At 39.2% G+C, this 25017-nt stretch overlaps 1 protein-coding gene across 3 annotated transcripts; it reads right to left on the bottom strand.

The window, feature by feature from the left end:
* Positions 1-3378: 3378 nt before the first annotated feature.
* Positions 3379-24715, bottom strand: nt5c3a (5'-nucleotidase, cytosolic IIIA). Of its 3 annotated transcripts, none has more exons than XM_039736534.1 (9): positions 24511-24715; positions 8007-8105; positions 5531-5600; positions 5408-5454; positions 5236-5321; positions 5067-5156; positions 4694-4856; positions 4160-4360; positions 3379-3985 (listed from the first exon to the last, which is right to left on the bottom strand). In XM_039736534.1, exons 1-9 carry the CDS (start codon positions 24646-24648, stop codon positions 3884-3886), a joined length of 996 nt encoding a protein of 331 aa, XP_039592468.1. In that variant the 5' UTR covers positions 24649-24715; the 3' UTR covers positions 3379-3883. The 3 variants fall into 3 exon arrangements, with proteins under 3 accessions (XP_039592468.1, XP_039592469.1, XP_039592470.1); XM_039736535.1 differs by lacking the exon at positions 24511-24715 and adding an exon at positions 15344-15450; XM_039736536.1 differs by lacking the exon at positions 24511-24715 and adding an exon at positions 15368-15431.
* Positions 24716-25017: the final 302 nt, after the last annotated feature.

Raw genomic sequence — 25017 nt, 5'->3', positions numbered from 1 at the left:
TCACTCGGCTGAATTCAAAAGCTCCTTGCAAATGCTCCTGCATTATTCGGCTCTACTCATTTATGTGAGTCAGCCTTTTCCCACATGAAGATTATTAAATCCAAATACAGTACTGTAGTGACCATAAATGTATTGAATTGTTATGGTGCCATAAAGGTTATTCAGTTATGCAAGGTACAACAATATATATGTTATGTATAAAGTATACTCGGCATAATTCGTTCCGGAAACGTGCTCTCAATCCAAAGCACTCGTATATCAAAGTGAACTTCCTCATAGGAAATAATGGAAACTCAGAAGATTCGTTCCACAACCCAAAGCTATTCATATAAAAATGATTAATACAAAATATAAAGTAAAAATACATAAAACAAAATTTACCTGCACTTTACCTTTGGAAAGAATCATGGCTGGTGTAAGTTTCTAAATTCTTGTGTGATTCCACCCAATGGAGCAACATGTGTAAGAACATCCCAAAGCAATCGCAGTCTCCCAGCAGTTCGCTGTAAAAAGCAAATCCAGAAAGATCGCAGACATGCTATAAGTGTCTGCCGTCACTGGGTGATACAAGAAACAAGGAACATTATAAGTGAGCAGGGCACAGTACTACTTGGCCACAACCCTGCCTGACTGCTGTGTCTGTGTATAGGAGAGTGGCAAATCCTGCTACAATAAATAACTGCGCTGTTGCTGTTTCAAGCTGAATAAAGCTGGTGGTGCGAGATGGGGATTCGCACGTCACAGCACACACATGCGCGCACACACCCACGCACACACACACACTCACAATGCTGTAGTAAACAGTATATGCTCAATATGGATGTTGACTATATGAGTGAAGCACGCTGATTCAGACAGAGAATAGGAGACGATTGCCCACAATCCCAATTTGAGAGAGAGAGAGAGAGAGAGAGAAGAACCATCAGCTCAGTTGTGATTACATGACGCTCAGCAGACAAAGTGTATACATACTACTCGTATTGCAAGACGTCGCTCGTTTATCAAGTCAAAATTTATTAAAAATTTTACCTCGTCTTGCAAAGCACTCGTAAACCAAGTTACTTGCAAACCAAGGTTCCACTGTGTGTGTGTATATGTATATATATATATATATATATATATATATATATATATATATATATATATACAGTAATCCCTACTTGATCGCGGGGGTTGCATTCCAGAACCCCCTGCGATAGATGAAAATCTGTGAAGTAGAAACCATATGTTTATATGGTTATATTTATATATTTTAAGCCCTTATAAACTCTCTCACGCTGTTAACATTATTAGAGCCCTCTAGACATGAAATAACACCCTTTAGTCAAAAGTTTAAACTATGCTCCATGACAAGACAAAGATGACAGTTCTTTCTCACAATTAAAAGAATGCAAACATATCTTCCTCATGTCAGAGAATGTCAGAGAGCGAGAGAGAGAGAGAGAGAGAGCGCGCGCGCGAGAAAAGCAAACAATCAAAAAAAATCAATACGTGCTTTTAGGCTTTTAAGTATGCCGAAGCACCGCAATAAAGCGGCATTTTTTAGAGGAGCATCCATATCCTCTAGGCAAACAGCCTCTTTGCAAACAGCCTCTCTGCTCACACCCCCTCCGTCAGGCACAGAGAATGTCAGAGAGAGTGAGAGAGACAGAGAAAAGCAAACAATCAAGCACAGTGCGGGAAGTATATCGTATATCATTGAGGAGTTTTATTTAATACGTAATACATGCTCTGATTGGGTAGCTCCTAAGCCATCCACCAATAGCGTCCCTTGTATGAAATCAACTGGGCAAACAAACTGAGGAAGCATGTACCATAAATGAAAAGACCCATTGTCTGCAAAAATCCGCGAACCAGCAAAAAATCTGTGATATATATTTAGATATGCTTACATTTAAAATCCGCGATGGAGTGAAGCCGCGAAAGTCGAAGCGCGATATAGCGAGGGATCACTGTATATACTGTATATATAATTTTTAATGTAGGTAGATCATTTCTATCTGGTCATTTTAAAAGTAGCTCACGAGCCGAAAAAGTGTGGGCACCCCTAATCTAGAGACATATTTTACATAAAAATAGACTTGTGTGGGCAGTACCTAGACTACATGTTAGATTGGTTTACATCCTGAAGCAGGATATGTGCCTTTAGTAATAATGAAGCATGCTAAACATACTTCACTTTGGAAATATTTTCAGCAAAAGGATGACAAAATACAATCTAGACTGCACTAAAATACCAACACAATGCAATATTGCTTACAAAACCAGTTTACAACTTACAAAGTTAGACTGCGTCAATGTAATTGGCAGCACCCACAAGTAAAAATTGTATTGAGGAAATCACAGAAAATATGTATAGTGTAAGAGCAAAACATATTACCAATTAGCACGGTTAATGATAAAAGGCTTTCAAGCAGCTAATTGAGTTATAAGCCAGAATACCACATTTCTTCTTGCGGCAGATAGATAGAAAAACAGTTTACTGACAAAACACAGGAAGCTAATGACAAACTCACACTCGGGAATAATGTCTGGTCTGGATAAGACAGCTAAGTTCCAATATAATAATGTACCACTATGTAGATGAATGCTAAAAGATAAAATTGGTGGTACTACAGGGAACAAAATTTTCTAGCCTGACACATCGAGGTTACAGCTTTGCTAACAGCTGACAGATGCTGTGTAGATATGGGGTGGCAAAGTAGTTGCATGTGTTCATGATAATACATAAACCAATATGATCACTAATCTGTCTCCTGTGAAGTGGGGCTTGATAGCATTTTTCACTTGCGCACTACAAATTAAAATCAATGACTGTTTTAATGTGTATCTAAACCATGGCAACATAACCTAGAACATTTGTGATATCAGAACATCTGTTTTAGGCTGCCGATCAAACAGCTAAGAGGCTGTACATGTACCTGACTCCTGACTATGTCAACATGTTCCTAATCGTAAACAAAATGCAAAAAACTTTTTATTACTATAACAGATGGTTTGTGAAATATTTTTTGTCATATTAAAACAAATTCATGCAATTTCAATATAATGTATACATAAGGCATAAAAATCTTTTCTGGGAGATTTATCTTTGTATTTTTTTTTGTTGTTAAGCCAGGTGTCTCTTTTTAACAAATATTGGTTATTAATCAATCAAAGGGAGTCAATTATCAAATAAGAAGTGTGATAAAAGTTTCACCCATAACAATATAGCCTTGAACCACACTCCCAGTATAGACAGCAGCTTTCATTATCACCCTGAATCACATACCCTGGCCTCCCTGCTTCATGTCACCCATGATAAATTTGCAAAACTGTCAATTAATCTGGGTCTAGGAGCAGCTGACAAGCTTTTAGACAGAAGGACAGTGACCAACAGACATTAAGTGAAATATTTAATCTGTTTTCTTGTGGTAAACAAGTCAGCGAGTATAGAAAAGGCACCACCTGAGCACAAATAAGAAATAACAGCAGCACACAATGAATTTAAAACAACGGTTTCTACCAGTTGAAGTCACTTTTTCCATAATGTTTAAGCCTGTGAGGGGCACCAATGCCTGCTTATGATACTTTGACACCCCTTTATCTGAGGTCATAGACAAGTGTCTTGAATACAGCCCACTGTGAGGGGTGGGGTGGGTTGGGTTGGGTTCGAGGATCCTGGTGTATGGGTGATCCAGTCACTCCATCTCAGCTGGTCTGTATCCATCTGCTGTCCTCTCACCTCTGCTACCCTCCCCACCGCTGCTTTGGTAGTGGCACTTGTGACAAGTCCACTGTTCATTGACAGTTTGGCAGTTGACATTGGAGGATGTCCAAATGAGAATACACAGCCATGATCAAAAGGAAAAGCTATCCAGCTCCATCCCAATCCCACAAACCATCAGAGAATCTTCTGCAAGATGGAATTGGGCACATCGAGTGTCTCATCCTTGACTAAAACTATATCATATAATTCCATGTACTTTTCTAGAAGAGCATCCACCTGGAAAAGTAACATAGACAGCAGTTAGATGGCCAGCAAAGATGATAAAGCAATGATGGGAATGAGACTAGACACTCAGGAAACCAATGATCTATGAAGTCTAGTGTTTTGGGACTCTTTTGACCTCAGCTATATAAATGTGGAACTTCCCAAAACAATTCCCATTCTACTTGCCTTATCATTTAAAAAGCCAATCTTCAGGATGTTCTCAACACTGGTAACTCCATCAGCCATGTTTAAGTCACCCAGCGAGTCGCCAAGAAGAATGATGTTGCAGTTGTCTTTAAGCTGTCTGAAGTAGTCTGTGTTCTTTAAGGCACCATCATGCTTATTGTAGACATGGATCAGCTCCCCTTTGAATCCCCTCAGGACACCCTGCAGAAAATAAAAAGATATAGATTTATACACTAAAACATGCTATAATTTTATTATTGCTTTCAAAGTGTATTAAATCCAGATGTCTCTTTAGTTGTTTCAGCGTAGCGGAATCCTACTTTCTCATGGGATGGATCAGCAATTGGTGCTGGAAGGGTGCATTCCAATGTTAATTGGGAACGTGTAATGCTATAAACCCTTTGCTGCTGTGGAGACATGCCTGAGAACATGTCCACAGCTGAGAAGGAGGCATGTGTTGTTATGTTTACTCCACACAGATACAAGTTGAGCTGGGGAGGGTGGGGGATGGAATGTACATGCACCCTATCTTACATTTTCATCGAAGTCCATGAAGTTGGAGACAACTTTAATGTTGGGGTGGTAGACGCCTGCTTGCCGAATGATTTCCTCCAGTATATCCCCCAGACCAGCTGAGAAGATGAACACAGGAATATTGTGCTGATGGAGCTTGTCAAAGAACATCTCATATCCCTCCCTGCAAGGAAAAAGAGTGTCAGAAAAATGTGGTACATATGTTACAGTTAATACTTCCAACAGGCCCAGACCATCTCATTGTTGGTAGGGATAGGCAGTTATGACTGTCCGATGGTTGCTTGGAGGGTGTCTAGTGTGAGAAGATGGGGTTGGAATGTTTGTGTAGTGGGGCTTGAATTTATGGACTTGTTCAAGTGGTAATTGAGCCTACCTCAGGGAGACATCTGACTCCATCACCACCTCTGGCAGCTTCTCCTTCTGCAGGCCTTGCTCAATGAGTAAAGTGTGTGACTTGAAGTACCTGAGGAGAAAAAAAATAACTGTTAGTCTGGAAAAGGATGGCATCAGCCCAAGAGCAGCCTAGGCCCCCACTGGCATACCACTCCACAATGAAGGGAAATTTCTCTTCAATGCTGAGTTGTGGGTCGATCTCAATCGGATAGTAGGTGTTCTTTAGCCTCAACAGCTGTGCAAAATAAAAGGCGGCAGGCATTAGGAAGGTGGTTTATAGTAGCTCTCCCTATTTCAGCATACACAGGATGGCACATTTACCTTTTCACGGCATTCCTCTGTTACTAGTTTGCAATTGTCAATGATATCTGCCAATAAAAGAACATAATATATAGCATATTGGCCTGGAAATTTTGTTTATGAAATAAGCAGGGTGGCACTTACTGTGACACGTTGGGCATCGCTTTCCATTGCAGGAGAACTTACTGAGTGTCATATCAAAGTCTGTTATAATCTAGGAAGGAGAAAAAAAAAGTGAAATTTCATTACCACCACCCTCAGGGTTTAAGCAGGAAGACACCAGATGTTTGAAGGGCTAAAGTACTATAGGACAGGTTTGTTTTGATTTTTTACAAAGAAAGTAACAATGGCATGTGGGCTTGTTTATCCAGTCAGTCTCAAGCCACCCATCTTCTCAATGTACTATTTTCATTACAGGGGAACAGAGACTTAGATCCAATCCTATGTGCAACCTACAAACAGCAACATTTGACTCTATACTCTGGCTCTATTAGAACTTGGTTCAGAGGTTTTACTTTATTTCTTGATATTAAAGCCAGCAGAAATAGTCAGCCATAGGCAAACTCTATACCACTTCTAGACACTTGTCATCTCTGTAGCAGCAAAGTCAATGGTGGCTCTAAATTTTACACAACAATTCTAACTTAATTAAGCAGGCCACTAATGATAAAAATGTGACCTGCTTTTAAATGCAGTTAACATTTTTTGCCTTACTTACACAGTGGGGAAGCTTCACAATAGTAGGCCTCCTGTTTAGAGCACCAGAACCCTGTTTAAATCTCACCCTAGCAGTGCCTGTTGGAGTTTGCAAGTTCTCCCTGTGTCTGTGCACAGTTTTTTCCAGCTACTCCGGTTTTCTTTCTATATGTATGGCATGTTAATTTATGATTCTAAATTGGCTGTGTGTTTGTGTCCTGTGCTCAGCATTGGTGTGTGTCTCAAACTCACTCAGACACTATATAGAAATAACCCAGGCTGGATTCAAAATTAATGAAATTCAAACAGGCATAGTAGAATTGAATACTCCTCCTGATTTGCAGTTGCACAGAAAGAGTCTTTTTCGAATATTGACCAATCTTTTAATTCATCATCTGGAAATCGGCTGTCCATTGGTTTCGCTGTGTGGTCTCTTTCCTGGTTTCACGATCTTCTTTTGATTCAGTTAGCATGCTTTTTAAAATCCCTCTGCTTTGATTTTTAAGTTTTTGTGACACAATCCACATGAGATTTTTGACCTAAATGTTTTTTTAGATGATCAACTTTCCAGTCGGTCCATTCACTGTTGGCTCCCTTGCATATAACAACACGTGCTTCAGAGTACTAGAAAATTTCACCCAGCTGCACGTGTTGTCCACAGCCATGTGGCAAGTCTGTGTCTACTGAACATCCTGTCAACCATTCTTTCTTGAATTCCAAACATAACTTTTTACTCGCATTTCCTGAAAAATTGTCTGCCTGACACTTAGACATGGCTCTTGATTTTAAACTCCTAATATAAACTGATGCGCCTAATTCTATGTAAATCAAAATATGTGAGTAAAGAAAGGCTTTAAACACGAGCTGGAAGTCGGAAATAAATAAAACTTTTGAATTTCGAACCTATGTTCAAACAAAGATAATCACATACGCAGAGCCAAACAAACAGAAACAAGTTTCAAACAATTTTTTCCAAAGTTAATCACATACGCTGACTCGCTGAGACAAACAGAAACAAGTTTCAAACACTTTTTATAACGCAAGCACGTTTCTTAGGTGGCGGCCTAAAAGAATAAGACCTTCGGCTTTGGACTCCAACGGTCGGAGTGAGCGATCGTGTGATAAATATGAGCGATGCCGTCGGAATGAGCGATCGTGCGGGAAGTATGAGCGACGCTCTGAATTCGTGTAAGCGATTGCTCACACGCTCAGTTTAGAGGGAACATTGATGGTATTACAATAAAGCCCATTTAACATGACTTGACTGTATTGTAACGGAGAATTAAGCCAAATGTGTTTTTTGTAAATATTTAATTTAAAGTTAATTTTATTTATTTTCATCTATATATTTGACCAAAAATGAAACCCAGTTTATTGCTGGGTGTTGTTGTGTTGTCTATACTGAACTATCATTAATTCCCTAACATGTACAAGAAACCAGATGCAGTATATTACCATTTGCAAAGGAAAGAGGTGTCACCGGTCTAAAGCTTACATTCCAATTTGCTTAAATATTTCACAAAAAATAATTGTGAATTGATCCAGATATTCCTTCCTTGCAGAATGAGAAAAAAAAATTCCAAAGACAAGCTGGATGAAGTGCAATGACAGAAGGTTAAAGTGAAACCCAACTGTCCACTTTATTTGCAAAACAGATATGATATGCACTGGCTTTGGTCAGACTAATCTTCCACATGATGCACTCACATCGATTAGTTAAGGAGAGCCAGACCAGACTTAATTGTTTTGACTTGAAGAGAGCACTACAAGCATTACATAGTTACAAAATACACTATGAATACAGGAAAAGTGGGGACTAATCCTCTACTGTATGTGCACAGTGTCTGAATACTCAGCTGCCCTAATGTAGAAAGGGAACATGTTGACTGACTCTGCGCTCCTTTGCCAATTGTACACCACTTACCTGTAATTTGGTAGCCCCACCTTTGATAAGCCCACAGATGATCTCCTCCACCTTCTCTGGGTCCCGGATGTGAACAGTTTTCTTCTGAAACTCTGGCATCTAGTTGGAGGTAAAAATAAGTAAATGTAAGTCTATATTAACACTACTAGTTTTATCTAGACTTTTCTCTGACTGTGCAAATAACTATCCATCTATGCTGTTTACCCAATTTAACCAGTGTTATCTGCTTTAGGACAAATCACCCTTGAGTTCTTAAGGAGGCTAGCAAGTACATATATAAACCCTTGATGCATATTTTTAGGAAGTCACTGTGCACTGAAGAGATTTTGAAGGACTGGTAAATGGTAAATATTATCCCGCTATACAAAAATGGTGACCGGGCAGATTCAAACAAGTATAGGTCAATAAGCTTAACATGCATCAAAGGAAAATTAATGGAAGAAATTATTAAGGATAAGATTGAGCAGCACATGGTAAGTACAGGAGTTTTTCTGAATTGTCAGCATAGGTGTTTTATTAACATGCCGGAATTCTGTGAGGAAGCAACAAAACAATATGATCAAAGTGGATGATATTATTTATCTGGACTTTCAGAAAGCATTTGATAAGGTGCCACAAGAGAGGTTGGGCATCAAACTACAAGAAGTGGGAGTTCTGGGTGTTTTTAGATGGGTGCAGATTTGGTTCAGACACAGGAAGTGATGGTATGAGGAACCTCTTCAGAATTGGCCGATGTTAAGAGCGGTGTTCCACAGGGGTAAGTGCTAGGGCCGCTGCTATCTCTTCTCTCTATTATAAAAACATAATCCTGTGGAATCAATGACTAGGAGATGATACGTGATCTTCACGTTAAGATCACGAAGGACAAAAAAAAAAAGAACCGCGAGACAAAAGAGAATGGGCAAAAAAAAAGTCAGTAGTGTAAAGGGAAGCAGCACACACAGATACAGGTGTCTCAGTGCATATAAAGCGTATAAAGGATAATATGTTATAAATGAAACGTCGACAAATAAAAGATCACATTAGCGCAAAAAAAAAAAGGAAATTAATCATCAGGACCAGGTGTAATTGAAAAAATAGCAGGACAAAGCGAGGCCAGAAATAAAAGGAAAAGAGCAGAAAACAAAGTATTTTCGCATTCACATCATTCAATGCACAAAACGTAGATTTACGCAATAATGGACCATACGCTATGAGAATCTGTGGACCCACAACAGTTAAAGGAACAAAAAGTTTAATTTCAAAGAAAACACAATTAACAACACATAAGCAGGAGAGACACAAAGTAGCAAAAAGGACAGCGGCTGTACAGGCTTTAAAAAGATCGAAGGGCACCCCAGCACCCCCCTGGACAACGCGAGCAGCGTTATACGTCCTGCAAGAAAGAATTTAACCACGCCTGGGGTCAGAAATAAAGGACAAGTATTGTTTTTACAACGTAATGCGAGACCAGGCTGTGAGCCATCATTTAAAACAAGTCCACAGACATCTAATCCTAGCAGTTGTTGGATTGATTTTGGCAGAGAAGCATCATGTGCTCCCAGCTCTTAATACAACGACATATCGACAAGCAGAACAGGCAGCTCGCAAGCAGCAAAAAGACAGCAAAATTTCCACAGGCATATCCTTAGCGTGCATTCAAGCCCCACTGCACGCCCAGCCTACTTTGAAAGAGGTCTCTCTTTGAACTGCTTTTCCCAAGGTTTCTTCGATTTTTTCCCTACAAGGGGTTTTTTTTGGGAGTTTTTTCTGGACTTCTAAGAGGGTCAAGGCTTTCTGTCAGGAGGCAGTGCCTGTTAAAGCCCATTGCGGCACTTCTTGTGTGATTTTGGGCTATACAAAAAATAAATTGTATTGTATTGTATATCCAGTAAACCAAACACGGGGGTGGGCGAGCGAAACAAGCAGGAGGTGGAGCCCCCCATTTTTAATATATATAAACGATTTAGATAGGAATATAAGTAACAAGCTGGTTAAGCTTGCAGATGATACCAAGATCGGTGGATTGGTTAAATCATTAAAGAAGGACTTAGACAGCATAAATGCTTGAGCATATTTGTGGCAGATGAAATTTAATGCCATTAAAAATAATGTATTACTCATAAAAAGTAAAATGTTAGATTCGTACACACACTGGGAGAGTAGGGCAGCACGGTGGTGCAGTGGGTAGCGCTGCTGCCTCGCAGTTAGGAGACTTGGATTCGCTTCCTGGGTCCACTCTGCGTGGAGTTTGCATGTTCTCCCCGTGTCTGCGTGGGTTTCCTCCCACAGTCCAAAGACATGCAGGTTAGGTGCATTGGCGATCCTAAATTGTCACTAGTGTGTGCTGTGTGTGTGTGTGCCCTGATGGATGGGAGAGTACACTTTATGAGAAGGATTTAGGAGTAGTAGTGGACTCTACACTATCAACTTCCCGACAGTGTTCAGAAGTCATTAAGAAGGCAAACAGAATGTTAGGTTATATTGCAAGTCCAAGGAGGATATACTCAAAGTTTATAATGCACTGGCGAGGCCTCATCTAGAGTACTGTGTGCAGTTTTGGTCTCCAGGCTACAAAAATTGAACTTCCTACTGTTAATCATGACATTGTTCTAGATTCCTTTGATCAAGTCTCACTTTCAATGCTAAAAAGAACTATTGACACCCTTAAACCAGCTTCCAGCCCCCTTGATATTGTACCACCACGTCTCTTAGTGGAAGCCTTTGATGTGTTGGGCCCATCTTTACTAGCCATTATAAATGATTCTATTAGTTCGGGGGTTGTGCCCTCATTTTTTAAACATGCTGCAGTCCGTCCTCATCTAAAAAAGGCAGGATTAGATCCTGGAGTTTTAACCAACTTTCGTCCAATTTCCCAGCTCCCATTTCTGGCTAAAATACTACAAAAAATTATTTATAATCAATTGGTCAATCACCTTAACTCCAATAATTTATTTGAGGCCTACCAATCTGGTTTTAGGCGTTATCATGGTGTTGAAACGGCACTCCTGAAAGTGTTCAACGACATCTCTCTTATTACTGACTCAGGTGATGCGGCAGTCCTTGTCCTTCTTGACCTGTCAGCTGCCTTTGACACCATTGATCATGAAATATTGCTGATGAGGCTCGAACATCTTGTTGGGATTAAAGGGGCTGCTCTTAACTGGTTCAAGTCATATTTAACTGGTAGACATTTTTCAGTGACTTTAAATTCCTCTTTTTCATCTATAGTTCCTCTTAAATATGGTGTTCCTCAGGGATCCATTTTAGGTCCTATTTTGTTCTCTACATACCTTCACCCTATTGGAGCGATTTTTAGGAAATTTAACATTTCTTTTCACTGCTATGCTGATGATACTCAGGTTTATATTCCCGTCTGCAACTCTGCAATGAATCAACTCCACAACTGTCTGTCTGAACTAAGATCCTGGATGGCCAATAATTTTCTTGATCTGAATCAAAATAAAACAGAGGTGCTTATAGTGGGACCACCAGCTAAAGCCCAAATTGGTCTTGTACTTCTCAGCTCTTTCTCTGCCTTTTCCAAACCTCAAGTCCGCAATCTTGGTGTTACCTTTGATAGTAACCTCTCTTTTGAGAAACAAGTAAATTCTGTAGTCAAGAGTTGCTTTTTCCAACTTCGTCTATTAGGTAAGATAAAGCCTTTTTTATCTTCTAAAGATCTTGAGAAAGCTACTCATGCTTTTATTTTTTCTCACCACGACTATTGCAATTCGCTTTATTCTGGCATTAACAAATCCCTGATACACAGGTTACAGCTGGTCCAAAATGCTGCTGCTCGCTTTCTGGTTGGGGCAAGGAAGTATGACTCTGTTTCTCCAATATTAGCTTCTTTACACTGGCTGCCTGTCAGTTTTCGAATTGATTTTAAAATCTTGCTGCTAGTTTTTAAATCTTTACATGGGCTTGCTCCTGCCTATTTATCTGAATTGTGTGTTTTACACCAGCCATCCAGAGTGCTTAGATCTTCTGGTCAGTTGTCTCTTGTTGTCCCTCGCACCAAATGTAAAACCAAGGGGGACAGGGCCTTTGCAGCTGCTGCCCCTCGCCTGTGGAACTCTTTACCTCATCATATTAAGGAGTTGTCTACAATTGAACAGTCCAAAACAAGATTAAAAACTCACTTCTTTTCACTTGCATTCAGTGACCTTCAGTAATACTGATGGTTTCCTCTTTTTGATCATATAACATTATTTCTATTTGTTATCTATCTTATTTTATGTTCATATATTTTATTACTATTTATGTTTTATTGTTTATTGTTTTTTCTTTTATTCTATTATTGTAAAGCACTTTGGCCGCAGCATTACTATGTTGTTTTAAATGTGCTATATAAATAAATTGACATTGACATTGACAAAAAGGACATAGCAGCACTAGAAAAATTTATTCCAGGGCTATAGGGGATGAATTATGAGGAAAGATTAAAAGAGCTGAGCCTTTTCAGTTTAAGCAAAAGAAGATCAAGAGGTGGCATGATTGAAGTGTTTAAAATTATGAATTGAATTAGTAAAGTGGATAATGGGTCCACATGGTTTCCTGTAAGTGCTTGGATTTCTTCTCAGAGACATGTACAATAGGATAAGTAAACTAGTAATACTTATGTTGGCCTTAGTGCGTGTATGTGTTCACTATGTGATGAGCTAGGACCCTTTCCAGGGTCTGTTCATCCCATTTGCCAGCCACTTCATGGAATAGGCTCTGCAACTCTCCTTTGGAAAAGTGGGTTTGAGCAATGGATGTATACAACTAACTAACTGATAAGGTGATATAATCAAAATGCACATTTATTCATGTAATAATTTCTTTCGTTTTTTATGGTAAGGAAAATGCAACAGGCTACTTCAAAAGAAGCACCACTCATCATTATTTCCTGTAGTAGTCATAAGGTTTAACTCATCACTTTCCCACGAGTAATGACCTACTGACTTCAGCTTTAAATAAGCATGGATACAGTATGGGGTATAAGTGGTTTTCAATAAATTGTAGCATTGGTTTATACAGTATGTACTAACTAAATAAATGTGCATTTATTTTCATTTACTGCTGTAATGCATGTAAATGGTGTGTGGTGATGTCATATACAGCATATTGTGCTACCTACCTCATATTACAATGGATGTATTTAGGTTGTAAAACAACAACAAAAAAACAGACAATAAGCTGCATGGCAATAATGCTTCATTCAACTGCTCCTCCTTATTGGCTGTGAAAAAAGGGGGGATTGGCTAATGCCCACTAGCTGGAGGCAAGAGAAACCGCAGATTGTCAGAACAGAGACTTAGACCATGTATCTGTAAAGGCCGATAGTGCAAAATAAAGTGCAGATGTAATTTTTCTGCAAGCAAGGGAAAAATTAATCAGGTTCATAATATTGTAATTGATGTTGTTTTCCATTTGTTGCATTCAAATACAAACTCCAGTACATCTGTATACTGTATACTTTTAGATGTATAGTTCATATTCAGATAAGTGTAGCTCTTGTGTAAACTCATAGTATATTGCAAACAATTAAATTTAATTAAAACACAAACCAATAATACATGCATACAAAGCAATATATTTTTCAGGAATAGAACCAATACTGGTTAAGTTTAAAAACATTTATTGCATATATACAAACCAAAGCTGTATGCATTTCAACCATTATTAACAGCACTTAAACCAACAGCATATACATTAGGCATCAATACATTACATGCAAATATTTAGATTTTCACTTGCATTGCCCCATTTAAACATGACTGCATATGCCTTGGCACTCATTCATTTTTGTATGGCAGCTATTTGGGGACTCTACCTGTGTAAACATGTGAATCAGATATATATCTTATGTTAACAGAAGCATGCACAGTCAGGCAAAAGTAAAACTGGAAAACTATTTTCAGACCAGAACTGTAAACATAACCTAAATTAATGCCTCCACAGTGCCCTCTGTTGGAACAATTGTGCCATCTTTCAGGCACTTAAATTATGGATGCAATTACGCATTATTGGACGAGGAAACATAATGAATAAAGCATATACAAAGAATTAGGAATCTCCTCTGAGAATTGCATTGGTATAAGACTAGGTGGCAGCCTGGTTGTTGAAGTGAGAGTCAACCTGACATTTCACCCATTACCTTCCATATACAATATTGGCTGTCTAGGGAAAAGAGACAAAATGCTCTCAGATTCATCAATGGGTCTCTTTCTGCATAGTGCACTGGTTTTCCACTGTCAGACCTAAGACTCATCAGGTCACCTTTATTGTTAGCTGCACTGCATATAGCTGGGAAATTTGATTCTATAACCAGACTGTAAACAAATATTTTCGTCCTCTGAGTCAGCAGCTGCTGCAGATGCCAGACAGTTTGAACTGAATGTAAACAAATAAATCAAGAAAACAAGTATTGACCAGCCCTTGGATGGAGACACACATCAAATCCTTGATCCAGGACAACTTCCAAGCATAAATCAAGGAGTCTGTGAATGTAAATGTTGTGAGAATGGCTTTCAAACATTCAGCAATAATCATGACTGCACAGAAAACAGTAGAAAAGCTTCTGGCTTGCAGTGAAGCTATGTGAGTCCCTAGGTACTTCTCACCTTTGTGTAACTACTCATACAGAAAAGGTTTAACTGTACTTTTAATTACCAAATCTGCTTTATGTGTGTTTTCAAAGATGTGCTTTTGTTGAATGTCTTTGTATACTCACTCAACACCTTTCAGGAACATGTAATGGTGGTGATGTGGTGCTGCTCTGAGTGTGCATACCAAAAGCCTGAAAGTGAATAAACTCTCATCTGCTATCTGAGATCACAGCTGCACACTACACAATCTGCCATTTTAAATCTACTCTGGTATAAAACAAGGCAAACAAAGCTACACCCGCCATTACATTGTACCACCTACTGACAGCTTCTTTTACTTTTTCTTTGAAATTTTGCTCTCGTAATATTAGGAAAATGACAACGTTACAAGGTATTAACTCTCAAAGCTTGCCAATAAATTATGCAGAACAAAAGCTGATGTATACATCACCAAAAGTGGTGCAGGAAATGAAGTTGCTTGCATAAACACAGACAAACAGTTTTATTCTAGACACAAAACTCCATGCAAATCAAATCCAAGTGGATGGCACAAGAAGCCCTCAGAGCAGTAGCTCTTTCTACAGTGTTACCAGTATACTAGTGTTGTTACCAGTTTATTCACAAATACACTGATCAGCACACACACAATGACTCATACAGACTTGCATATCTGTGCCACATTATAAAAACACACAGATGTACACACTTATAGACAAGCAGGTACCAGCACACACAGTTAACCTCTCATATGTGCACACTTACGCTTTTAGTTCCACAGAAGTTTACCTCAAACAGCTGATCAGCAACAGGCAGGGAGAAATTGTATGACTGCACAGGGTTTATATAACAGGGTGGTGGTGGGGGGTGGGCATCTCCAAAAATAGCACTGCTTATCTGAGCCTACACAGTTGATGTACGGGCTGAGAGACAGTAAGCTGGGGGAGGAACCAGAATGCCTGGAGTTTTTGACAGACAGAAAGAATGACATAGTGTCCCTACCAGCCTTACAACCCCATTATTTACTTCCTTCTCTTAATCTGTTTACAAAGATAAAAAAAATCAATGACAGCCACAGTAGTGAATCCAGCATCTCAGTGTGTTCCACAAGGCTGTTCAAAGTGACAATACAGGGATGGATTTCCACCTTCAGGGCTCTGTGGTACTCCCATATAGAGAAAACCATTCTGTTTGTCAGCAAGCACTCTTAGGGTCTTGCAAACTGTCATGTTCCAAAATACAAATACTTTATGAAGAAAACAATGGCTGGGAGTATCATTCCACAGAAAGCAGTCATCTCTGTGTAGCTTGATGGATTAGGGTTCCAGCATGGTTCCTCCTTGTGTTAGAAACCAATAAACAGCACTCTGAGTGAGCTCTCCCAAAGCAGAAGAACAACCCGCTTTTTCAACAAGCTTCTATGGTACAATGTAAAGAACTGTCAATTTCTCTTCCTTGTAGTCACTAAGAACTGCTCCCCCTGCCACTGGAGAGTCTGCCATCTAATAATACTGTCCAGGGGCCACTAAGGAAGGATGCCAAGCCAGACCAAAATCACAATACTACACATAGTTCTCATTGCAAATGTCAAACCAGTCACTCACTCCTAGTATTGAACAATGAATAATCTTTTTTTTTCTCCCTAGGCTCAGGGTGCACTGTATGCATGCCCCTCATTTGTGGTTGCACACTACTTCTTCTGCCAGCAGAAACAAAGCTCAGCAAATTGTTCAGGATTACTAGTTTGTGATAGCAGTGCAAGGCTTGCACAACCTGTGTCTCTTGACCTTTGAATAGTAGTTGTGCTAAGTCATGCCCCACTGCTGAGCTGGCACAGTTTCAATACACATAGAGGTGGACACATCTAGAAGCAGGAATGTAATGATTGTGTGGCTGTTGGAGCTGAGGCCTAAGCTGGGTGCCAAATATCCATGGCAGGAGAAGAAATATCAGAAATACAGTTGGCTAGAAACTATAGCAGGTCTCTGTCCTGTACTTTTTATAAATTGTCTATTTCACATTGAACATCCAGGTAGGAATAAAGACTACAGGAACACAGAAAAGCACAAAAGTCTGTGCTGAAATTAAAGTTAACTCTGGCTGCCTGGAGATGTTCTAAACATTAGGGCATATCTTCATGTAATGCTTAACACAGACAGGGTGCCCACTGATAATACTTTGTTAATGCCTGCTAGCCTATCTCCTCTACTTCTTGACACCACGATAGAGCACTTACTGACCTCAAATGACACAATTTATGAGATTAGCACAAAATTACAGCAGTTTCAGGCACTTTTCCAAAACTTTTGTAAGCAATGCTGTGAGGCTTAATGGAGAATAGACTACTGCTAATAGATCAGGAAGAGCTCCCTAGTTAGTCATTTAACCCCAGTGACTGGTAAATTTATCCCAGTCTGCTATGTTATTCACACACACTGATAACACAAATTATTTTTATGGAGCGTCTGAAGTAAATACAAATAAATAACCTTCACCAACCATCCATCCATCTACTTTCTGAATGTGCATTTTCCTTTACAGCCACGGCCTATCTGTACAGTATCAAGTAAAATGAAAGAACCACCTTTGGAAAAGACCATCCACACGATCACATTCAGTGACATCTGGCCAAAGTCCATAAGAAGCAATAGGTTCTGAAGTGATTAGACAGCAAAGCGATCTATAAGATATCTATAAGACCATTTATCCTGCATTAATTGTTTTCCTTTTTAGAGCACAGTATGACAAAAATGGTGCTATGCAGTCTGGGATAACATTTGAGTGCACACACTTACTATACTGCCTACCTGTTTAATGTTTTTTTATTATAGATGCATGTGAACAGTGAAGTGAAGTGAAAGAAGAAATACCATGTCCAAGACAGATTTGTGGTATAGTACCATATCCTCCATGCCATTGTCTCACAGTGCCCTGTGATATATGCATGCATGGAGTTAATATACAACACACAAAGTCTTTGGGATCACCCAGTGATGTAGTGAGCCACTCTATGCAGAAATCTGGGATTCATACATTCTTGGTAAATCCAGAATGGCACATTAGGACACAAGTGGTCACAGAGAATGGCACCAACAATATAAGTAGGACCGGGGAATAGTACAATATGAATTTTTATAGAATATTTTAAACTCCTCAATAATGCTAATCATGTGGAGGGGCTTTATTTTTTATAAAGCCTAGGTAGGACTGCATGGGACTCATTTTTCTAACTTAGTTCTTCATGATTTGCAAAGGTTTCATTTTGCCTTAAACACTTCAGTCCTATCAAAACTATATCATGCTCCATGAAGTATTAATATGGTTGTCCAAGACCTGCAGGATATCAGCCAAAATATGTACCCGTAAACGTCAATCAAGCACTGTGCAAAGTCGGTTAAATGCTTTGTCAGAAACAGTTGCCACATTGTCAAATATCTTGACAAAGAAGATTCCTGCATTTTTTTTTTGTTATATGTCTAAATCAGTGGTTTTCAAGTACAGGCCTGGATGACCCTGGGACTGCAAATTTTCATCCCAACCAACTTCTTCTTTTAATTGGACTCCCACATTAATTAAATAAACTGTTATTTTCCAATTTGTATTTTATTTGTATCAATCCAGGAATAAAACCGTTTTAGAGAATTTTTTTACTGAATAAAGTAGGAACTTGGGTGCAAAGGAATATTTTTTGCTTACTATATTATTCTTTTTAAATTTCTGATTATTTATCTTATCATTTACTAAGAAACACACAAGTGGGTAACACTAAAATAGCTGCTGTGTAGCTTGGCCTAGTCTCTGCTGTGCTTGTCATTGTCAGTAAACAGATACAACTTAGAGAGCAAACTCCACAGAAAAAGTTAATTAAAAAGAAATTGACAGAGTTAACTATCAAAGGATAGGGCAAAAATACATCTATTTCTTCTTTGTTCTTTAATGTCAGTTACTGAGCAAGGATGCTTACTTATAGTTTATTTTATGCAGAAACCTAAAAAATATATCGCAGCAACTAAACACCAACTGGTTTCACATATCAAAGTCCACTGAAAAATTATGACCACAAGAATGATTTTAATTTTTCATTTTAATGGAATTTAAATAGTTTTAAGAGTTTATATAACATTAGAGACACCTTTTTTACCTGCCTTATTGGCATCACAAACGTCTTACTATACTAGGTACCTTACAGTTTCCAGCATTTCCTGTCATTTTCATTCTTCTTGGATTAAAAATTGGAAGAGTTATTGAACTGAATTATTTTAATCCCATATTTTATTACTAACGCCTCTATGCCATGCAGTTGGGTTCAGGACAAAGGCAATTTTCTATAGTTCACATTTCAGTCTGCCAGTGCTGGCTGTATGTGCATTTTAGTCATTTAATCATTGTGCAAAAACATAAAAATAACCAAACAACTGAAATGCTAAAATACTGTAAGTAATCATGCTGGGTAACTAGGAACATAGCAGAACAGAAGATTAAGCATGATGGCATACTGGGTAATTAGCAAGCAAGATAATTCACTTTCTGGCATTTTGGCGCAATGAGCAAGCTAGAAAATGAGAATGGTGAAAAAGCAGTACAGCAACTAAACAAACAACAAAAAACATCAAGTTAACATTTTGACAATGGTGCATTATAGAAATGTTTCAAAGGGAATTTTAGGTTAAATAATGTGCCATATATATGCAAACATATAAATATATCACAGCACTTCTGTATTTCATTTGTTTTGCTCATGTGTGCACTGATTTTCATATATTTGCATATAATAAAATACAAGCCTTGGGGAATCCTTCTGACACCCTGTGAATTCGCCTGTATTGTACTTTAACTCAAAAGTTATCTTTCTATTGTGCAGCATATAAGCCACTATTTATTCTAAATAACAATGATTATCACAATCATCCAAAATCGTCTTTTTTCTCATTTTAACTTTTTTTACCTATATTACCCACCCGAGTTTTGGATCAAATCACCCTTCCCTCAGTGATTCTTGTGGCCAAACAGTGCCTGTCTATCTTGCAACCAGTTCCTCCCTAAGATGGCAAAGTGGCAAATAAATGTCTGAACAGCACATCAAAATAAATTTAGTATGTCACCAAATCCGTGCAAACATTAGGTCTCATTCATGGATGTTCTGGAAGCTTGTCTTTAAACTGGCACTGATCTAGTTCAAGTCACTGGAAGATTTATTTGGGGCACTGCAAATAAATTGTTACTACTATGAAACTCTGGGGGTGGCACGGTGGCGCAGTGGGTAGTGCTTCTGCCTCACATTTAGGGGACCCAGGATTGATTCGCAGGTGCTCCCTGCGTGGAGTTTGCATGTTCTCCCTGTGTCTGCGTGGGTTTCCTCCGGGTCCTCCAGTTTCCTCTCACAGTCCAAAGACATGCAGGTTAGGTGCACTGGCGATTCTAAATTGTCCCTAGTGTGTGCTTGGTGTGTGTGTGTGTGTGTGCGTGTGCCCTGTGGAGGGCTGGCACCCTGCCCGGGGTTTGTTTCCTGCCTTGTGCCCTGTGTTGGCTGGGATTGGCTCCAGCAGACCCCCGTGAACCTGTAGTTAGGATATTAAGGCACTTTTCCCTCTTGACATTTTTCAAATAGCTCACCTCGGCACAGACATTCTATAGCAGTTAGAGAGTAACATTAGCTCATTGCAGATGGAGTGATCAGATTTTTAAAATGGCAAACCAGGAGTCAGTATGATGATAAGGTATAAGGGATAAAGCATAACATAACATTCTCAAAACTGTTCAATCATTCAGAGTCTTGAAGTGACCTCTGTAGGAACTAGAGGAATGTTGGGGGTAAACTATCACTGAACCCTACATACTAGACCAGTGGCTTGTAGCACTTCAGTCCACGGGTGCCACAAAGGCACTTGTCAGTTAGTGAAGCCACTGTGTTTTTGATATGAATTACACTGGTACCCAAGACTCTGTTTAGGAGCATACTCCAAGAAGGCAAAGCAAAAACAATTTTAATTTAGTCGAGAGTAAACAGATAATATGTATGTTATTACAGCATGTTGGCCACTGGTGTATCAGCTTGGACTTTACTTTGTAAAACATTCCATTTCACTTCATCAGACCTCAGCAAATTTCAGTCTATTAACTCAGGAATAAAGGTTAATTATTAGAATTATAAATATTAATCATTAGGATAATCTAGAGCAGAATGGGCCATTGAGCCCAAAAAAGCTTGCCAGTCCTATCCACTTATTTCTTCCAAAAAAACATCAAGTCGAGTTTTGAAAGTCCCTAAAGTCTTACTATCTACCACACTACTTGGTGGATTATTCCAAGTGTCTATAATTCTCTGTGTAAAGAAAAACTTCTTAACGTTTGTATGGAATTTACCCATAACTCTTTGAGGGCTGAATATTTTTTCCAAAAAATTCAGTTGCTACGTCCTGCAGCTACTGTTGGCGCCTGTTCGGCAACTCTGACAGCTGTGACTACGCAGGGGCACCTCGATAGCCAGCAGGAATGCACGGTGGGTCGGCTGCCTGGCTGTCTTCGCACAACTGCTGGGCAGCAGTGGCAGTCACGGTGTGATGCCATACGGTTTGTACCTCTTGTCATCATAAGCGGTGGTCCTCCCAGGCGAACACTGCCGTAGGTATATAAGCTACACAAGCGTGTTCAATACCATGATCAACTGGGGACTGATCAGCTGATGCTGGTACCTCACTTTTGTTTTTGATGTCCATCTTCTGATCACTTGCATCAAATTCCAAGTCTGACAAGTCAGATTTCGATTCAGTGATATGTGGTAAAATGTCCATGGAGTAATTAGTCTCTTGCCAGATGTTGATGCCATTTTAGAGGATCTTTGTTCTTCGCCACTCATGCAGGGAATCGAAGTTAAATCAACTAAGCTACTTAAGTTTACTTCTAGCAAAGAGAGTCAAACATAAACGTAAGGGTGAGTTTTGTCACAGTTTACAGCTGATTACCATCCTCTACCTCTGAATTTCGACAGAAGTAAGTCGACATTAGCCCTGAAGGAGTTAAAGGTTGTTTAGTTCCTGTTTGAAATCCAGGCTTGCAAGCAGGTTGGACAAAAAAGTCACTCCCAGTAACTAGTCAGCTCAAGGGTTCTGCTGCTGCCCCACATCTTTATGTGTCAGAGGCCATACTGCAAGATGCAAACCACTAGTTAGCCAGAAAAGTAGGATGGCCATATTACAGTTTGAGAAAAAGTACTTAAAAGAGCCTACAGAATTCTGGAAAAAGATCTTGTGAACAGACAAAACAAAGATGTATCGGAGTGATGGCAAGAGCAAAGTGTGGAGACAGAAATGGAACTGCCCAAGATCCAATGCAGGTTACCTCATGGTGGTGAGGGTATTATGGCTTGGGAATGTGTGTCTGCACAGATCTGGCACCCTTCTCTTTATTGATGATGAACTGCTGAAGGCAGTGGCACAATGAATTCGGAGGTGTATAGAAACATCTTATCTGCTCAACTTCCAATAACTTCCTCCAACTTCATTGTCCAGTGCTTCATACTATAACAAAATAATGATCCCAAACAGCTAAAAAATTGAACGATTCCTGAATGACCTGATTTAAATCCAAATAAACATGCCTTCCATATTCTGAAGAGAAAAATTATGGGGACAAACTTCCCAAAACAAGCAGTAACTGGAGGTGGCTGCATTAAAGTTTTGGCAGAGCATCACCAGAGAATATACTCACCACCTGGTGATATCTATGAATTGCAAACATCAAGCAGTCATTGTATGCATGGGATATGTGACAAAGTCCTAAATATGGCAGCAATATACCTGCCTTTGCTGTGTCATAAAAATTGTGGTGCGCTGAAATGGGCGCCATATATAAATGTGTTGTCATTTTTGCATGGTGTGATCAAAATGCATGCGAATACCCTTAAATGAAAGTCTGCAATGTGACTTGTTTGATTGGTAATTTTAAACTGTGAAACTGAGGGTTAAATCAAGGAAAAATGTGTCTTTGTCCCAAACAATGGAAGGCACTGTATATAAAAGATAGACCTTTTAAATAACATCTTTTTGCCAAGAAGTGTGTCTTTGCCAGCATGTTAATCTTCTTCACTTGGAAATAAGATTATTATTTTAAAAAGACAAATTTTTACTTGAACTGAAGAGTGAAGGGTTCTCCCATGCGTGGAGTTTGCATGTTCTCCCCATGTCTGCGTGGGTTTCCTCCCACAGTCTAAAGACATGCAGGCTAAGTGAATTGGCGATTCTAAATTGGCCCTAGTGTGTGCTTGGTGTGTTTGTGTGTGTCCTGCAGTGGGTTGGGACCCTGCCTGGGATTGGTTCCTGTCTTGTGCCCTGTGTTGGCTGAGATTGGCTCCAGCAGACCCCGTGACCCTGTGTTCAGATTCAGCGGGTTGGAAAATGGATGGATGAAGAGTGAAGGGTTTTTAATGAAGCGGAAGTGAATTCTGCATGTCACTTGCAAATGATAAATGGATTGAAAAATCACCATACTTAGTTGATATCTTTGAACATTTAAACATGAGTATCTCCAACATGCAATGCAATGATGAAAATATCTTGTATTCCACTGATAAAATAAAAGCTTTGAGAGATAAGTTTGGCTTATGGTTCCTCATGTTCCCAATGAGTAAATGTTACAAAATTGTGTGGCAACAAATAAAGAGAACATGCCATTGATTTCTGGGCATCTTGAGGTACACAAAAATATTTTTTTCAGCTTCCAAACTTGCACATCAAAGAATATGAATATAAAAATATAAGTTGCAGAACCATTAGTATCAAGCTATTCTAAGTTTTGGCTCACAGAGCAATAGAAATTACTTGAAGTACATAATGATGACAGCATAAAATTTAAGCAAAAAGAAGTGCTTCTTGAGAAATTATGGATAGAAATGAAGAGCGAATGTCCTGATATTGAGAAAAAACTATAGTAATTCTACTATAAATTTTTATAAAATCTTATCTGTGTGAGTTAGGATTTTCTGTATTACAGTTTTAAAAACTAACAAGAGAGAAAGGCTGCAAACAACTTAGAGTAATGACAATACTCTTCTCCAGTGTTCTACCTAATATTTAAAATATCTGTGAATCATATCAGGTCTAAATATATGATTGAAAATATACAATAAAACAGTTTGTTTTGTTAATTTTATGGTAACATACATTCATTGTATATATAGGAACTCTAAAGATGTAATAAAATTTAGAACTATGATGACACAGTGAAATTGGTGTGATACTGGGATGCACATCTAACAGAAAATTGACTTAGGGGTGCCACAAAATAAAAACAAGTCACTTACAGTTGCATTTATCAAAGTATTATTCGAATAAAACTGCAGTAGAACTATGATACTTCAGTTCATATAAATATTTCACACATCACACCACTAGTAAATTATTATACAACAGACTACATCTTACAACAAATTCACTTTGTAGCTTGGGTTCATTGCCATTGGAAGTTGACTTTCATATATGCAGTATGAGGAGCTGCCTCTTACATGTTTTTGGATTAAAAACTGAGGCGCTCTCCAATTTGCAGAAAAGTACAATACTCGGTCCAAACAGGAAAGTCTGGTCACTCATCGCATCTTCAGTCTTAACTGTGACAAAACAGGTCTTTAAAAGCCGTCTTTCGGTGTACAGGGTTTGCACATTTCGGAAACGTCAGGAATAAGCTGAACAGCAAGGCCAGGAACGACTACTGGTGTCCTGCCAAGCACATAATGCAAGCTTGCCACCAGTAAGCTCCAAAGTCTTAGAGATGACCTTCCAACCCATACTAAGGACAGCGGCAGTGTCCTCGGTCACGTGACCAGTCCCTGGCTCACGCATGGACCCCGGGGGCGGGTCTATCTGTCAAATTCCCTCCTTCCGGCAACGGTGCTCTGTACCTTCTAGCCTCGGCTCTCAAAGTCATAGCTATTCACTCACCATTTCGATGATCTTGGTTTTGCGACCGGCTTTTTTTTTTCTGGTGAAAATGTACTGCGCCAGCACCACGCCACCAAACAAGACGAACACACCAGCGCTGGCCGCGGCCCCAACCTTTACCACAGCGGTCCTGTCCATGCTTCGCAGCTCAGCGTGGTCCTTCCCGGTCTCCGTCTTCGATCTGCCAAGAGTGCGGCTACGCGGAATACACCATTTTAGACAGCTGTGGGGGGATACTTTGTGCGCGCGTGTGTGTAAGTAAATATTACAGTCATATCAAAAGTATAGCATACTAATAACCAAAGCTTATTAAGCGCATGTGACATTCAGTTAAAATAGAGCTAACGAGAGCGTAATTCTGAATTGATTCGTCTTAAGTGTTACGCTCTGGAACAATAAATTGTAGTACTGCCCACGCTGTTCCTTATTTCCGTACATTACAAAAGCTTATACTGCGTCTGTCTGCGCAGCAACAGATTATGATTGGATACCTTTGATTGACAGTGA

Source organism: Polypterus senegalus, chromosome 15, assembly GCF_016835505.1.
Source record: "Polypterus senegalus isolate Bchr_013 chromosome 15, ASM1683550v1, whole genome shotgun sequence".
Classification (NCBI taxonomy): domain Eukaryota; kingdom Metazoa; phylum Chordata; class Cladistia; order Polypteriformes; family Polypteridae; genus Polypterus; species Polypterus senegalus.
The sequence above is the reverse complement of the archived record's forward strand: the minus strand, read 5'-3'. Positions and strand labels throughout refer to the sequence as shown.